This window comes from Nothobranchius furzeri, chromosome 1 (assembly GCF_043380555.1).
Source record: "Nothobranchius furzeri strain GRZ-AD chromosome 1, NfurGRZ-RIMD1, whole genome shotgun sequence".
Classification (NCBI taxonomy): domain Eukaryota; kingdom Metazoa; phylum Chordata; class Actinopteri; order Cyprinodontiformes; family Nothobranchiidae; genus Nothobranchius; species Nothobranchius furzeri.
The window spans coordinates 103,121,938-103,140,489 of NC_091741.1; the positions used below are offsets into that span (position 1 = coordinate 103,121,938).

An 18,552-nucleotide genomic window follows, 5' to 3' on the forward strand; every position below is an offset into this window, starting at 1 on the left:
GAAGAGCTGCTCCGTCCAAAGAGGGATGGATGCCGTCTCTCTGCATCAGACCAGGTTTTCCCCCAAAAGTTTTCCAATAATCAATGAAGCCCATGTTGTTTTCAGGACACCACCTAGACAACCAGCGGTTGAAGGACAGCATGCGGCTAAACATGTCACTGGTCCGATCAGGCAGGGGGCCAGAGAAAAGTACGGAGTCCGACATTGTTTTGGCAAACTTGCACACCGGAGCAACATTAATTTTAGTGACCTCCGATTGGCGTAACCGGGTGTCGTTACCGCCAGCGTGAATAACAATCTTACTGTATTTACGCTTATCCTTAGCCAGCAGTTTCAGATAAGATTTAATGTCGCCCGCTCTGGCCCCAGGTAAACATTTAACTATGGTTGCTGGAGCCTCTAATGCCACGTTTCTGACTATGGAGCTGCCAATGACCAGAGTCGGCTTGTCAGTGGGTGCGTCACTGAGCGGGGAAAATCTATTAGAAACGTGGACGGGTTGGTGGTGGCCCACGGGCTGGGTTCTATGCTTCCTGCGTACCATCACCCAGCCGCTCGGGTTCTGCTGGAGGATCGCTGCAGGGTTGTTCTGAGCTAGTTAGCCCCGCGCTAGCTAAGTAGCTACGGCTGTTTACGGGTTTTTCAACAGCGTGGAGCTGGGACTCCAATTCCGACACCCTCGCCTCAAAAGCTACAAAAATGCTACATTTATTACATGTACCATTATCACTAAAGGAGGCAGAGGAGTAACTAAACATCTGACACAGAGAGCAAGAGATAGGAGATGGAGAAGCAGAGACAGAAGTAGCCATAGCCGTGCTGAGGCTAAGCTAACTGGACGAGCAAACTGTTCAACACCAAATAAACTGCGTGCAAACTCAAATGGTTCCCTAAAAGCTAGGTGGAACAACAGAAAATGTGTGTTTTAGCGTGCTTATGTGCTACAATAACTAGTACAGAGAAATTAAATCAGTTTTAGTGAGCCCCAAACACCAAACAGCTACACGTAGTGCAACATTGGAAACAGGAAACGCCTTACCGCCAGGTGCAGCCAATCAGCCCATAAGTGACTTTGTGATTCATAAAGAAAACTAAGTAGAAAAATGTGCGCAACTTCTTTTTTGAAAGTCTTTGTATTAAGTTTGTAAAGGAACAAGGCACATTCTCAGGCACAGGCTGGTGATGGCATGCACTGACAGCCGATCACCATAGACACAGCAGCGTTTGAAGCTGATGGCAGCTCGTTAATCCACAAAAAAATAAGATGCATTTTCACCTAATTTATTTACTGACAACGCAAAAAAATGATCTGGTAAGTGTAACTCACTCAACCTGGAGGTAAGTGGAGAAAATTTAAAAAGTTTACAAAACTATATTGACAAAGTTTTTGAGTTTTTTGTTATGGGTCCGAAGAAATCAGCAGCTGACACAGAAACACCTGTGACCAAGAGGAGCCATCCTCAGGACTCGCCTGAGACCTCATCTCCCTGTAAGGACATATTAGAATGATTAGATTCCATAGATAAACGGCTTCTGGGATTTGAGGGGCGACTCCACCTGCTTGAGGTTCTACACAAGGAGATCCAGAACCTCCCACAGTCTCTGGAATTCAGCCAGGAGCAGGTGGAGCGGCTCACCGCTGAGAACGCGTCACTGCGCGTCTCTTCCCTAGAAGAAGGAGTGAAGCAGATCACCCAGGACAACAAGATTCTGAAGGAGACCGTTTTGCATGTTCAGGTCCGTAGCATGAGAGACAATTTGGTGTTCGCAGGCTTGCCGGAGCAGATGGGAGGGGCGGAGAACTGCGAACAAAAATCAAGAACCTTCTCCAGACCCAAATGAAGATACCTGAAGAAACAGTAAAAAAAACATCACCTTTTACCGAGCACATCGCCTTGGAGCTTGAAGAGTGGACAGCAGAAGACCTCATCCCATCGTGGCTAAATTTGAACATTTTAAGCAGAAGAATCTTGTTAAAAGTCATGGAAGAGGGCTCAAAGGAAAAGACCAAAATGAATGACCAGTTTCCTGAGGAAATCCTGGATTGGCGCCGAGTACTCTTCCCGCTGCGTAAAAAGTTTATCCAGGATGGGAAGAGAGCTGTCATCTCAGTAGATAAGCTTTATGTGGACAGCAAACTTTTCAAGGAGCGAGGAGTGACAGACTGGCTGTATTAGCCCAACATCAGGTCAGATATTTAATATTCCTATCAGGATTCACTGGGTTTGAGCACGTCAGGATTACATAGCTGCTAGATCCGTGTTCTAGATGATGAGATCACCTGTTCTTAACCACCTCACACCCCTATCACCTTTTCTTTTAAGTTCTTTCTTCTTCTTTAACCTTTATAATTCTTTCCTTTCCTCTTTTTATCTGCTTCTGGACCTTTACATCTCTATGGCACAACCACTCAACTTTCCAACACTGTGTCAGACTCAGCACATGCGCACGCACACACACACACACACACACACACACACACACACACACACACACACACACACACACACACACACACACACATTAAATCTACAACACAATATCATAATTAATGTGTCTCATTATACAACCACAAACACTGTTGGGTCTTTATTATTCTTCTTCTCATTATTTATTTTCTGTTATTTATTAACATATTATTTTATACATTTAAGTACTTATTCCATCTTATTCACATGAAGGCGTCATATTCTAGCTACTCTCACACACATCTATGGGTGCACTAAGGTTTGTCTCATGGAACGTACATGGAGCTGGCTCCAGAGAGATTTTTGATCAGCTAAAGAGAGTGCAAGCAGACGTAATATTGTTACAAGAGACTCATAGATCTGCCACATCTGCAGATGAACTTAAAACACCTGAGTTTCCCAGCATGTTCTCTGCCTGCTATAACTCTAGGCAAAGAGGTGTAGCTATTTTAATACACAAAAACATCAATTTCACAGTATTGGACACAGTCTTTGATCCAGAGGGTAGATTTATAATGTTAAAAATATCTATACAGAACCAACGCTTATGTATCGTCAGCATATACTGTCAAAATATTGATGACCCTTCATTCTTTCATAATTTTTTCTCTGTACTCTCCAAACACTTGGACTGTCCACTTAAACTTGAAGGTGATTTTAATTTTTGGATGGATACTTTAACAGACAGACTCAGTACAGCTGGGACTCAGCGCAATTGGCAATCCACTAACATAGTTAAACAGTACATGAGTGATTATGGGCTTTGTGATGCATGGCGATCTCTTCATCCTAACCGTAGAGAATATACTTTTTTCTCACACGTCCATCACTCTCATTCACATTTGGATTATTTTCTAGTCAGCAGCTCATTGTTGGCTGACATTTCAGACACTGAGATACACCCCATTAGGGCTGCAACAAACGATTATTTGGATAATCGATTAATCGGATGGGGTCTCGACACGATTAATCGATTAATCGGATTACATGGGGAAATTTTTAAAAACTGCTAGGGAAACGTTATTTCTCTCCTTCCTTCACTTTATTTAACACAACATTATTAGAAAACAGTTCAATATCAGAAAAACAACATGCCATCACCTAAATTGTCTTATAAGGTGTATAGACAGAGACCCTAAGCTACATCTATCTGTGACCTAAAATGCTTGGTCCAAGTTAAACAGCTTAAGGGCAATTCTCATCTGTTTTGTTTGATCTCATCTGTTGACATTTATTTTAAATGTAATTAAACATAGGCTGTGAATTAATCAAAATTGATCACCATTTCCAAAAATGACTGAAAAAATACCAAATAAAACAAAAGTAAATGAATGCCATCCTCCTTGCGATGATGCCCTGGGCAACTGCCATAAAGTCACATCAAGAAATGCTACTGATCATTCCAATGATCCCAAATAGACTCACATTAGGCCACATGAAAGCAACTGAACCCAAAGAATATATTAACCAGTATATAACTGCACTCTCACACAACACGCCTGCAGCAACAGTTAGGACTCCTCCCTCCCTTTTAAAAGCGTTTTTGCTTCCGAGGACATTGTGGTTGTAAAACCACATGCTAGTGGTCTGGCCCCGGTGTGATCAACCAGTTTCTGCGGGAATGTGACGGCGGAACCAGGGCCAGATTAACACTTTGTTGTACCCTGGGCAACAATATTCAAGGGCTCCATCATCACGACCCAAGGATCACCATAATGTGGTCACATACAGAATATTTTACTGTAATATGCAGTAAATATACTCAATACTTGAATGCCTGACAACACGTAACCCGCCCAGAGTAACCTTTGACCCACCTCGTGTGGACTGACCAATGAGGAGAGGGTCTTAACTTGAGGCCCTCTCTTCATTGGTCAGTCTGCATGAGACTGACTCTCAACTGACGTTCAAAGTCATAGGCAGCGAAGCGTCTCTGTGCAGCGCAAAAGCCCGGGTGGACAGTTTGTTTAATATAGGGTGACCATATTTCCATTTCCAAACAAGAGGACAGGGAATCTGTGCCTATGACGTCACTCTATGGCAACGCCACACAAACCACGTTGGGACCCATTTTTTGTAAGAACTAAATTAATTTCAGATTCTGCCAATAAAAGGGCTCTAAAACAATTCATGTGTAAATATTTTGCATATTTAATGCAAAATCTCATTTTTATGCTTTAGTGCTGCAACAAGGTTTTATTAATAATAAATTATTATACCTTTTGTTTTACTACAGCATCGGTAAGCTTCCTGTGCACAGATTATTAAGGATGCTTGTTTCAGCTGTGAGATTAGACGATAGGATCAATGAAAAAATAAGTTGTCACACACTCCATGGAAACTTTCAGAGAATCCACAAATAGTGGCTTTCAAATGGTTTTGTTACTTTTTGCAAGTTTATAAAAGAAGCAGATGAGACAGCATGTCTGATAATTTAGTTTTTCATCTGATAATATTAGAACATGTCAGTAATGTCTGAGGGGCTTTTACAAACACTGTATAACTAATACTCCTGGAGAGGGTATGGATTACACAGAGGCTTCTGGGGAGCCCAGTTATGGAGGGTGGGGGGCATTTTGCCTTGGCCCCCAAAATGTCTTGAAACGGCCCTGGGTGTGTGACTGAGTTTTGAAGGTGATCTGAATTGTATCAGATGTATAACTATGACATGTGTATAACTTATTGTTTTTTACTGGTAAAAACGTGTAGTGGTGATAAATCTACCTACATTTTACTTTGTTTTCTTGTTTTTATTTAACTATTTTCCTGTCCTGTCTGTCTCTCATCTTCCTGTATCTCCTCATAATTCTCCAGAAAATCTGTTGCCTGGATTCTTACCTTTTCACCTCATCAGTTACTTTTGAGCAGATCAAAGAGATCTCCTGACCGCAAAGCGCAGAGCGCGTTTTCGATGCTGCGTGAGGTGACATCACCACAGCACAGGTGATGAGCTCCGCAGTAGCGCGCTTCAGGCACAAATAAGACAGAAAATAGAGAACATGTGCAGACAAGAACGATCGTGTGCTAATTATAGTTTTTTGGTTGCGCCACTTTGAGAATGGACCGTGCGCTGGAAGCAGCTGCCTGGATCGCTGTGCAACAATGCGGAACCGGTTCGCAGCAGCTCAAGTCTGCAGGCTCTCCCTCGCGCTGATCTGCCGGCTCTCCCTCGCGCTGATCTGCCTGTACCGGCTCTCCCTCGCGCTGATCTGCCGGTACCGGCTCTCCCTCGCGCATCTGCGGCTCTCCCTCGCGCTGATCTGCGGCTCTCCCTCGCGCTGATCTGACTTGCTCTGGTCTGTGCGCAACGGCGGGCGGGAAGGGGGGGTGCGCTTTTGGAAGAGTTGTGCGACACAACGAATCGATGACGCAATTCGTTGCCAACGCTTTTAGTAATCGATTTTCACCGAATTTATCGATTCGTTGTTGCAGCCCTACACCCCATAGTTGTCAGCGACCATGCTCCGGTCTCATTAACTCTGGTAAATAAGAAGACAATCCCACCAAGCAAAAACTGGAGGTTTAATACATCACTGCTTAAAGACAAAGGTTTTATAGACTTTTTTTAAAAAGGAGTGGGCTTTAAATTTAGAACATAATGACCTGCCTGGAACATCATGAGGTAAAACAATCTCTTTCTCATCACATAAGAAAAAACAGAAAACATACTTATTAAGGAGTTAAAAGAAATCATTAAGTCTTTAGAGGCATCTGCAGAAAAAGAGTTACTGAGCAAATTACGTGAAAATAAATTAGAACTTCATGGAATTAGACACAATTTTTAGCACAAAGACTACAAATACAAAACTTTGAACATATTAATAAATCAAGTAAATTTTTAGCTAACCAGTTACGAATAAATAAAGAGAAAACTACCATATCTGCTGTTAAAGCAGGGTATCTGCAGGTTTAAGGGAGCCAAATTTAAGACTTTTTAAGACCTTTTTAAGGCCACTTTGACCAAATTTCAGCAATTTTTAAAATTTTATTTAAGCTATAATTTCCAGCTATTGCCTGGAACCGGTGCTAACCACGTCGCGAACGTGGGATTAGCCATCCAGTTACCATTACACTTGCACTTCCCCATGGCGCAAGCTCCCGCTAGCTTAACCAGCTAATGTGCTCATCTAAAAATAGCCCCCTTTCACAACCAACTGAATGTGTACGGTTCCGCTTCCGCCAATATCGTACACAAAAAATGCTGAACACTGACTAGAAATTCACGACAATTTTATAGAAATAAAAGAATCTTGTTTATTGGGTCTTTGGTAATTTAAGACCTTTGGAAACAGTATTTAAGGATAATTTGTCATTTTTAAGGATTTTTAGGGCCTTAAATTTGGAAAAGCTAATTTAAGACTTTTTAAGACTTTTTAAGGACCCGCGGATACCCTGTAAAGGCTCAACTGGGAATATAGTTTATGATCCTGAAAGAATAAACAACACTTTCAGAGACTTTTACCAAACTTTGTACTCACCACAGATAAACCCATCAGATAATGAGATCATTGAGTTCCTTGACAGGATAACCAGGGTTTCCCTTACATAGGCGTAGCCGTGGCAGCCCGCCACGGCTGAAATCCCACCGCCATGCCTACAAGATCCCAAGTTTGTTTTTTTTTTGCGCTGTTTCCCAAAGAAGCAGCGGGAATTACTATGTTGTCGCTTGTGATCACAGCCGGCAGGCAGCAAGGAGGAGCAGGCAGGGCTACAAAGTCATTATAGCAGATGGTAATAAACCAAGAGCATTATGGCCACCCCTGACTACTTTACACTAAATGTTACCAGAAAGATAAAGATAAAGTAGTCTTTTCGAGGGCAATTCAGAAAAATAAAAGTGTAATTAGGCAGCTTAATAAAAAGAAAGAAAAGCGACCTAGTGAAAAAATACATAGGGAAAAGTATTCCCAATCAAAACATAAAAGGCACATAGGTGAAAACATCTGGGTAACTTAACTTAAGACACCACCAAAAATAAGGTCATCATTAACCGACCAAAAAAGAAATAGAAAATAGTTCATAATGTTGGTGGGTAGAATGACTGAATGAAAGAAAGGGATGGACGACCAACCTCAGAGCCAGAAGACTTTAGTGATCCTCAGAGTTATTCATAACAGCAGGATCCAGGGAGTCCAGATATGTCTCTGCCTCAGCTGGATCAGTAAAAAACAGTTGTTCAGCTCCGTAGATCAGTTCGATATTGGCAGGATAAAAGAGGAAGACTTTCCAACCCAGGGCATGAGCACGATTTAAGATTGGAAAACAACGCCATCGCACCGTCACATCGCTATAATCCGCTGCAAAACATATGAGCCTCCCAGCGACAGACACCTGAGAACTCCTGGACAGGGATAGAATACGAACTTTGTCGGCAGCTTGCATGAGACTGACCAGCAAGGTGCGCGACGAAGCAGAGCCTCCGCCGGGACCAACACGTCAGGAGGAGAAGCCACCAGTTCTGGGAACCACACCGGGAGATGATCCTTCAGGTAGGATTAAGCATGATTAAGTTCGACCCCTTCTTTTAGGTTGAAGATTCGGATATTATTTCTTCCGCTTTGATCCTCCAGAAAAACAATCTTATTTTGGCGTTTTGTTAGGTCAGACTTGTAATCCACTTTACCTTCTTCAATTTGCTTGACTCAATTCTGGAGTGAGGAAGTCAGCTGCTTGTGAGACTCAAGCTCGGATTCCAGCTTGTTAAGAGTGACAATCACACTGTCGAGTTGAGACTCCAGTCGATCAAAGCGTTCTTTAGAGAGCGTCTCGGCTTCAGAAAAATATTTTTTCAATATAGCGTCCAGCGACGCCAAGCTGAAGTCACTGATTAACACGTCAGCGGCTTCCTCTGTACCTTTCGGCATGTCCTTAGCCAGAGTTTTTTTTGGAGGCATACTGAAGAAGAGAATTCCCAATGTCTTCAAAGTGGGACAACTTTTCAGTCCTTTTTTCGAACTTATTAAAAGATGATCAGGAAAGGCCACCACACCCAACTGCTCAGTCCGCCATATTTAAACCAACAGAAGTGGCATAATGCACTGTAATTTATTATCGTGGGATTGTTCGGTAAAACAGTGTTGATTTTATATTTCTTCATCAAGTTGACGCAGTGATAGCTTGCTCCTGTTATATTGTTGTGTGTCCCTTTTCTGCAGGTCTAGAAGCAGACTCTTGTTCATCATTGATTGTTTATCTTTACAGCTTAAAAGTATAAATAATAATATGTGTTGAATGAACAAGATGTTTAAATCAAATGTTTGAATAATCTGTGCTTTAACCAATGATGGCTATAAAATGACTATTGCTCTTACAATGATCCATTTCAGATCTTATAATCAGTATGTCTTTGATTTAACAAGTTAATCAGTATCTACACTCATACACATTACAATAAGATACGTATTAACCCTCTCAGACTCTAAATAAGTTTTGATAAAAGGATGAACAACTAAGTCCTTCAGGGGTACTTCTGAGTTATAATTTATAAACAATTAGTTCAATAAAACAAAAATGTACTTCCTGATTAATTCAGTTTCTAGCTGACTCCTGATTCGGCCAAATCGGGGAAGAAGCCTTTTTCAAACTGTTTCCTTTGACTTCCAGTCAAAGCCTCTCTGCGACGCTGTGAGTAATTACAGATGCAACAGCTCTTTTCAGAGCTACTTCACACCTCAGACATCTAACCTGCAGACCCCAGGTTGCATCTCATGGATGGTGAAGCTGAACTCAGAGGAAGCTGTTACTCTCTGAGTATTGTGGTTTCAACGTCCGGTGACATCACCACTCGAACCGCACTCCTCTGGACCGCCGGGATCAATTCATACCAAGGGTATCGTAGCCTGCACACTGGCTTCGGATGATTTTAATAAACAACTCTCTAGTTTATAAACAAACAACAAATTATTTTACAACCCAGACTTAACAAACTCTCTCAGATACAAAGAACGGTTTTGCTAAAACATCTAGCTTCCATTACATTTCACACATCCCATTACATCACCTCATACCCACTACATCACATCTCATTATTCATATCTTGTCATGAATAATCATTAGTTTAGGAAAAATAATTAAATTAATTTTAGAAACTATACCTGACTCTGTCTGAATTAATAGCAAGTGTGTTTATGGTCCCTGAATTAGCAAAGAACACTAGAATCGTCTGAGTAAACACTGAAAGATCAATCAGATTGATATTTCATATTTATATGGAATCATCACATCTTATTGGTCATTATTAAATATGTAGTCTCAAAATCATCATGCTACACAAACATATACAAGCTGTGAACTAATGCTAAATAAATCAACTGAATTAAGTTATGAGTAAACTAATTCTGCACATTAATCACCTGAGATTATGCATCATACTAAACAGGACTGAAAAGGTTCATACACTGACTTTACACAGTTTAGGTAAATGTTAAGAGTTGCCTCACCTGATGATTTTGTTGCAAGAACCACATACTGGGGTTCTGCCACTGTCCTCGGGCGCCTGCTGCGCTGCCTGAAGGATGGAGCTGCGGTTCTGCATGGGTGTTGGCTGGACAGGCTGCTGGTGCTGCGTCACCACGGTGCTGGTCTTGTCTGGGTGAAAGCGGTCTGCAAATATAGGGTCCGTGACCCATGGTGGTCTGCAGGACATACTGGAACCCCCTCTTGTTGGTGCTGCAGTGGTCTTGGAATCTGGACAGAAAAAAAAAACACGGACTGAGAAAAGTTCTGTGTCTCTGTTGACAATTGGATGCATGAAGACCTAAAGAATAAGAATCTGTTGCACAGCCTCCAAGCAGATGCTGCTGTGATTTGTTTTACGCATCAGCAGGAGCAGAAACTCACCATCTGGTTTATCTGAAGCTTGGGTCTTGGCAGAGAATGAAGTTGGCTCAAGGCTGAAGGGAGAAAACGGTTAATTACAAAAGATCCCACATACACACACACACACACACACACACACAGCTCGGTAACCATGGTAACCCCTCAAGTCTCATATTTTGAAATTAGTATTTATAATCGACTATTGTGACACAAATTATCTTCTGTGTGAATGATTCAAAGCTACAGCACCAGCAGGATCTGATCCCAGAGAGAAGCTGTTTTATTTAAACCTTGAAGCTGCAAGTTTAAAAATGTTTATCCTGGATTGTTTAAGTTCATGTTGTCTGCAGATCTTTCTTCCATGATATCTTTGTTCCATGATAATTAAGTTTTTTGGAGACAGAAATCAATCAAGTAATTAAACATGCTTCAAAACCCAATGCTGAACAACAGAATAAACACATCAACTCTGCAGGACTAAACAAACCCTCTGTGGGTATCTCACCCTCTCTCCAAGGGAGAGCCGAGCCACCCTGCTGAGAAAACTAATTTCGGACACTTGAATCTGCAATCTCATTCTTTTGGTCACTACCCAAAGCTCATGATCATAGATGAGGGTAGGAACGTGTCGACTGGAAAATCACAGGCTTTGCCTTATGGCTCAGCTCTCTCTTCACCACGACAAATCGGTACAACGCCCGCGTCACTGCAGTGATGCCCAGGGACGTATCTAAGCATTTTGGGGGCCGAGGCAAAATAGACCCCTTGAAGTTGAAGTGCTATCTGTTTTTATATTAGACTTTTTTAAAATTGCAATAAAGTCCAAAAGTGAAGCATTTATGGTATTTATTACTTGATTGTTCAAGCTACCTCACCGAAGTGATCTGTTATTTAAAATTAAAATAAAAAGGTAATTAAATAAAAAAAAATAAGGAACATTCTGGAACTGTTTCTTCCTTTTCTTTATTTTATTTTTTTTCATGTATCGAAAGTATCGGATCGGGACTCGGTATCGGCAGATTCTCAAAATCAAATGACTGGGACTCGGGGGCAAAAAAACCTGATCGGTACATCCCTAGTTGCAAAGCAACTCCCCGCCAGGACAACAGAGGGCATAGCGCTGTTCTGTGGTATCCTGTCATGTATCTGGTTAGTGCATTTAATATTATATTTATATTGTATTTTGTGTATTTAAGAGACTTTTTAACACAAACAAATTTGTCCTTCATTCTCCACCTCTTCATGGACTCGCCACCTCTAAACCCAATTTTCCCGTAATTTCCGTCCATGGATAAAATGCTTGCTGCATATCTTTTCACTCCTCCGGTCACAGGTGAATAAAACGTTCATATTTTTAGAGTTTTGCCGTGAGGTATTCTTCAAGCTGCTCCATGTCTGCCGCTAGATATCCTTGGTTCTCTTTATGTTTTCGAGGGCGCAATGACGGCATTGTTGACGACAGCGGCGTCCTGACCAATCACAAGCTTGCATTCTTCGTCTCGCCGGTCAGATGTTTAGAAAAGAGACCTCGACTCCATCCATCCTTGGAAGAGCTCTCCAGGAGGTTTGAAAGGACGGATAATGGAGTTGCGTGTCTCCATCCCGATGCAGATGGAGAAGTATAAATTAGGCATTAGGCCACCAAAACAGATCCTCTTAACACATTGGCTGCGCCTAGAAATTCTGTCCATAAAAGTTATGAACAGAATCTGCAATAAAGTCACTCAGCATGGCTCTATTAAATACCCGCTCTGTTAACAATTAGTCTTTCCTGCTCAATGATCTAATTCTCTCTAAAAACCTGGATTTTCTGTTTCTGACTGAAGTTTGGCAGCAAACATCTGATTATTCTGGTCTGATTGAACTCTGCCCGAGTGGTTATTCGTTCCTTAGCCAGCCCCGGGGTTTTGGTCGTGGTGGAGGCCTAGCTGTTGTTTTCAGAGACCAGCATCCATGTAGCTCTACAACCTCTGGTCACTTTGCTTCCTTTGAACTGCAGCTGATTAAAGTCGGGCGTAAGGACCCGTTCTACTGTGCTGTGGTCTATCGTCCACCTGGTCCAAACAGTTCTTTCCTTCAGGAGTTTAGTTTCTGTCCTCCACTGTGAAGCTGTCCAGACTGGTGATTGTTGGTGACTTTAACATCCACGTTGATGATCCCTCTGATCATTTTGCCATGATTTTCTCCAGCCTTATGGACTCCTTCGTCTTTACCCAGCATGTTTCTGGCCCCACACACACCACGGGGCACACTCTAGACCTTGTTTTTACCCTGAGTCTAAATGCTGACAGTGTTTGACATGAGGACGTTTCGATTTCAGATCACCATTGCATTTTCTTTAACTTGTCAGTTTCTGCGTCCCCACCTCCTGCTCGCCGTATGGTTAGTTTTCGTTTTCTTAACGAGAGCACAGCTAGCAATTTTTCTGCTGCTTTTGATCCACCCTGTTCTTCTGATAATGACCCAGATTCCTTAACTTCTCAGTTCAACGAGCACTGCCTCTCCATTCTGGACAATATCTGTCCTGTCAGAACCAGATTAGTTCCTGCAGTGAACCCTACTCCCTCGTTTAATGACAGCCTTCGCAGCCTAAAGCACCAATGCAGAAAATTGAGCGCTTGTGGAAGAAAACCCATCTCCACGTCCATCTGCTGCACCTAAAGGATCTTCTGACATCCTTTAACTCTGCAGTCAGAGACGCTAGGGGTGCCTATTTTTCCAACCTGGTGTCCCAGAGCAAAGGGAACCCCAAGGTGCTTTTTAACACCATCAGCAGCACTGTCTCTCCTGCCTCTCCTACAGCCTCCATCCACTCTGTTGCAGACTGTGAGAACTTTCTGTCTTTCTTTGTGGACAAAGTCAATAAGGTTAGATCTAGCATCTCTCCTTCAGCCTTATCGCCGCCTCTCCCGAATCCAACCAGGCCCATCATCCTAGATAGCTTTGCTCCTGTTTCTTTGCCAGAGTTAACAAAACTAGTTAACTTTATGAAGACCTCTGCATGCCCCCTCGACATCTTACCCTCATCTTTGTTTAAAAGTGCTTTTCAGTCCATCGGTCCCAGCGTGCTCTCTATAATTAATGCTTCTCTGGTTTCTGGTCAGGTCCCTGCTTACTTTAAGAACGCTGTAATCCACCCGCTTCTTAAAAAACTGAGTCTTGACCCCTCTCTCCATAGCAGCTTCAGACCTATCTCTAAACTTCCATTCATCTCCACGCTCTTGGAAAAGGTTGTGGCTAAACAACTCACAGCAGCTCTTGATGAACATAACATCTATGATTGCTTCCAGTCAGGTTTTCGTAGAGCTCATTCTACTGAAACAGCTCTTCGTAGGGTCTCCAATGACCTTCTGACTCACAGTGATGCAGGGGACTGTTCTGTTCTGGTCCTGCTGGACCTGACTGCAGCCTTTGACACTGTTGACCATCACCTGCTACTGGAGAGGCTGAGAGACTGGGTAGGCCTATCAGGAACTGCTCTGGAGAGGTTCTCCTCTTATCTTTCTGAGCGCTCCTTTTCTATGGCCGTCTCCAAGTTTAGGTCCTCCACCACTTCCCTTACCCATGCTGTTCCACAAGGTTCTGTGCTGGGGCCTCTGCTCTTCCTCCTCTTTCTGCGTCCTCGTCAGCACATCCTGAGCTCCTTCAAAGGAATCTCCTACCATCTTTATGCAGATGACATCCAACTGTACATCTCCTTTAAGCCCCATGAGATGTCTACGCTGCAGCTGTTACACACCTGCTTAGACTCTATCAAAACCTGGATGGCTGGGAGCTTTCTACAGCTGAATGAAGATAAGACTGAGATCCTCATCTGTGCCCCAAACAAGCTGGTTCCCAAAGTCAGAGACTCTCTCGGTCAGCTTGCTTCTCACACCAAACCCTCCGTCAGGAGTCTTGACGCAGCTCTCACCTAGGGCCTGCACGACTTTATTTTTTCTAAAGTCAACAGTCAAGTAATGAAAGTCGAGTCGACTTAGACTAGTCGTTGATGACGTCATACGCCGGAAGCGGCGGGGGGGGGGGGGGGGGTCGGTTGGTAGGTTCGCTGGAGTTTTTGACAATTAAAATTGCGCCCACATTTTCTAAGTTAACACATCTCTTTTAACAACGGTAGTTTCTGCATCCTACTTCAGCCCTCTCCCCCCTCCCCCTGCGCAGCAGCCACAAACTCACTGATGCGCCTGCAGCCTTTCCTGCTGCTCTAAACATTAAAATAATTATTTCATTTTCTGTTCCTCACTTCTGATTACCTTCAGTGGTGTCTGTTTGTTGCAACCAGCAGGTACAAAAACTAACTTGTTTTTATTTGACTATTTTTCTGTCCTGCCTGTTTATTATCTTCCTGCATCTCCTCTCAATCCTAAAGAAAAACTGCTACCTGGGTTCATATATATTCACCTTATGAGTTACCTTTGAACTGCAGTTCTAAAAGATCTACCGACCGCAAAAACAGCGGAGTGCCGCTGCTCGCTGGCCGACTACAACGGGACCGTCTTTGCTGCGGAGTTCATGCCGGAGCGGAGCAGAGATAGTGGAATCTTGGGGGTGCGTCACCGGAGGACAACAGGTGATGCGCCTCGCTCCGCAGCAGCGAAATGCATCAGGCACAAATAACAGACAGAAAACATGAAAGGAAATGAGCCAACATGAACGATCGCATGTTTAATTTGTTTTTGAGGTGGTGACACCTGATTTGGCGGTGCTCAGGACGCAATGTCTGGAGCGCACGTCAACGATCAGAGCTTTGCATGCACAAACTGGTTAAGATTAGGATGGGGGTGAGGGGAAGGTTAAATTGCAAGAGGGAAAAGGTCACAGTTTGGTTAAATGTCCGTTTTACCGCCGGTGTCAGTACCGCACAGCGCGTCGCCTCCGCCTCGATCCAGACGCGCAGGGGCTCATCACCTGCTGTCTTTTCCGAGGACTGCATCTTGTCAGTCATTATCACGTGACAGCGACTAGTTGATGACAGGCATAAAAAGTCACTACAGAGCCGTGAAGTCGACTAGTCGACTATTTCGTACAACCCCTACTCTCACCTTGGATTCTCATGTCAGTTCTCTTGTTCGCTCTTCCTTCTTCCATCTCAGGAACATTGCAAAGCTGAGGCCAGTTCTGTCCAGCTCTGAACTTGAGACAGTTATCCACACCTTCATCTCCTCACGCTTAAGCCCTTTTCAGATTGGCATTCTGGAATGTGAGGACAATTCAGTCCAGTTTTTAACCAGAACTGTGTTTTCAGACACACCACTTTTGTACCTGAACTTGCCCTTTCGGCTGCTTTCACACAGCAGATCTCTTGGGGGGGGACACGACATAGTGCGGAGGGCGTACATTCGTCATTTACCCAAACAAAGCCATTCAGTCAAACATGGCAGACGAAGCGATAGAATTCTTCTCACTGATCTGACTTATGTTAACCATAAATCTGCGCACACGAAGACGCATAAGAGACCTGGATGATGAAGCTCAATGGTTAATAAATGACTCACGGAGGCGGTGTGAAGCGGTGTGAAGCGCTCTGTCGCGCGTCTAGACGGTACCGTAGGAGGCAAGCTGCCATGGTTCGCTGCATGCTACAGGAGCGAGCTATCTAGGTGCGCACAGCGTCCCCTGGTCCCCTCCTCCTCCTCCCCCTCCTCCCTGTCCGGAACTCGACCTCACCCGTCTGAAGCAGCCACCTTGTCCGTGACAAATCCGGACCTGTTACTAGGGGCGTTGTCCTGTTTAATTACGGAAAAGGTTATCCGGATGTTTGTATTCAGACACAAAGGTCTTACGGACAGAGTCCTGAACATTTCCGTTTTTCATGGCCTGTCTGAAGGGGGCTTTAGACTACTGCAACTCTCTTTTCACGTGTCTGAGCAGAACCTCCCTGAACCGTCTACAGGTGGTTCAGAATGCCTGTGCTCAGCTTCTGACCAAGTCCTCCAAACACACCCACATCACCCCGCTTCTCCTCCAGCTTCACTGGCTGCCAGTCAACTTCAGGGTTCATTTCAAGATCCTGGTTCTGGTCTATAGGGCCTGACATGGACAAGCACCATCTTACATTGGTGATCTTCTTAGTCCCTACACCCCCAGCAGGTCCCTGAGGTCCAGTGATCAGAGCCTACTGGTTGTGCAGCTCACCAGGCTAAAGACCAAAGGTGACAGATCATTTGCTGATGTGGCCCCTCGTCTCTGGAATTCTTGTCCCCGAACCTGAGATCAGTGGACTCAGTGGACTCCTTTAAAAAGCAGCTGAAAACTCACCTGTTCAAGCTGGTTTTTGTATGACCTTCTTCACCACTCTTTATTCTGCTCTCCCCACCTATTCCACCTTCCTCAGGATCCACTGATTTCCCTCTTTCCTATTCACTCTCTCTCTTTCTTAACATTTTTAATCACAATTGTCTATTTTGTGCTCATTTAAAAAAATATTTGTAACCATTCTCTAATTTTTTTTTTTATTTTTACATTTTTTGTTTTTGTGAAGCGCCTCATGATTTTTATCTTGAGAGGCGCTATAGAAAAGATATTTCTTCTTCTTATAAAGCAAGAGGAGAGTGAGCTTTTGTGTATGCTGCTCTTCATCTGTGGAGTGCACTCCCTCTCACCATACGAGAGTCTTCAGTGATCTCGGTCTTCAAGTCTAGACTGAAGGGTCACTTTTATGATTTGGCTTTTGGACAGTGACCTCTTTTATGCTTAGTTTTGTTGTTTTTAGCTGTTGCTTTTATCGTCAAGACTGTTTTAATTGTTGGTGTCCTAGTTTTATTGCTCTTACTATTCTTACAATTGATTTGACATTTATTTATTGAAATGTTTTGAGTTGTATGTTCCTGACTTTTACTGTTTGTTTTTATCTTATTTTATAAAAAAAAATTATTCTGTTCATTCTGACTGTCTATAAGGCGCTCCGTTCAGCTCTCATGCTGCGTTTTTAAATGTGCTGTACAAATAAGATGGTATGGTATGGTATGTTAGGTCTGTAATACCCGCACACTGCTCCAGTCGACTTATCAGGATGCCATGGTCAATAAATTAAAAAGCAGATGTCAAATCCAGGAGCACTAGAATCACAGAATCTCTGGAGTCAATGACCAATAGGATGTCATCTATGACCTTCAATATTGCAGATTCTGTGATATAAAAGGGTTTATACCCTGATTATAAGACTTCCCCATTCCTGTAGAAAGGACATCAGCTGGACATACACATACATGATTTTAGAGATGAAGGAGAGTGTAGATGCAAAAAGAAGTCATGCACGTACACGCTCTCTCTCTCTCTCTCTCTCTCTCTCTCTCTCTCTCACACACACACACACACACACACACACACACACACACACACACACACAAACACACACACACTCAGTTTTAAGTGCAAAATGTAAAAGTAAAGAAAGAAGGAAAGAAAACGATCTTTTCTATAGCGCCTCTCAAGATAAAAATCATGAGGCGCTTCACAAAAATAAAAAAATGTTTTAAATATAACAAATCATTTAGAAAATTATTTTAAAAATATGTTTACAATGAGCAAAAATGGGCAATTGTGATGAAAAAAAAAAACAGGAAAGAACGAGACAGAGTGAAAAGGAAAGAGGGAAGTCAGTGGATCCTGGGGGAGGGCAGAATAAGGAGAAGGTGGTGAAGAAGGTCATACAAAAGCCAGCTTGAACAAGTGAGTTTTCAGCTGTTTTTTTAAGGAGACCACTGAGTCCACTGATCTCAGCATCAGGAGTAGATTTCCAGTCTGTGGGCCAGAGCAGCAAATGATCTGCCACCTTTAGTTTTTAGCCTGGTGCACTGCACAACCAGTAGGCTTTGGTCACTGGACCTCAGGGACCTGCTGGGGGTGTAGGGGCTGAGAAGATCACCAATGTAAGATGGTGCTTGTCCATGTAAGGCCCTATAGACCAGAACCAGGATCTTGAAATGAACCCTGAAGTTGACTGACAGCCAATGAAGCTGGAGGAGAAGCGGGGTGATGTGGGTGTGTTTTGAGGACTTGGTGCAAAGCCGAGCACAGGCATTCTGAACCACCTGTAGACCGTTCAGGGAGGTTCACACCTTCCATTAGAGCAAGCCTCTGATTGGTGGGTAGAATCAGCCCACATGGGCTTAAGGCATGCTCAATTCATCATCATTCATTATCATGCTGATTACTTAGAAGCTGAAAATGTCTCTGACTGTATTCCTTGCATACCTAAGCAAGGATGTGTGGAATCAACCGGGCGAGGCTGGGGCTGACTGGAGCTAACCGGGCAGGGCCGACC

General features: G+C 43.3%; 1 protein-coding gene across 3 annotated transcripts in view; it reads right to left on the reverse strand.

The window, feature by feature from the left end:
• Positions 1 to 18,552, reverse strand: part of pdlim7 (PDZ and LIM domain 7) — a 138,211-nt gene that overhangs the window by 15,160 nt on the left and 104,499 nt on the right. For all 3 annotated transcript variants that reach the window (XM_054738928.2, XM_054738927.2, XM_054738930.2), the window contains 2 exons: positions 10,308 to 10,360; positions 9,908 to 10,154 (listed from right to left, as the gene is read on the reverse strand). In XM_054738928.2, the coding sequence (XP_054594903.2) occupies positions 9,908 to 10,154; positions 10,308 to 10,360 (300 nt within the window). The remainder of the gene's footprint in view (positions 1 to 9,907; positions 10,155 to 10,307; positions 10,361 to 18,552) is intronic.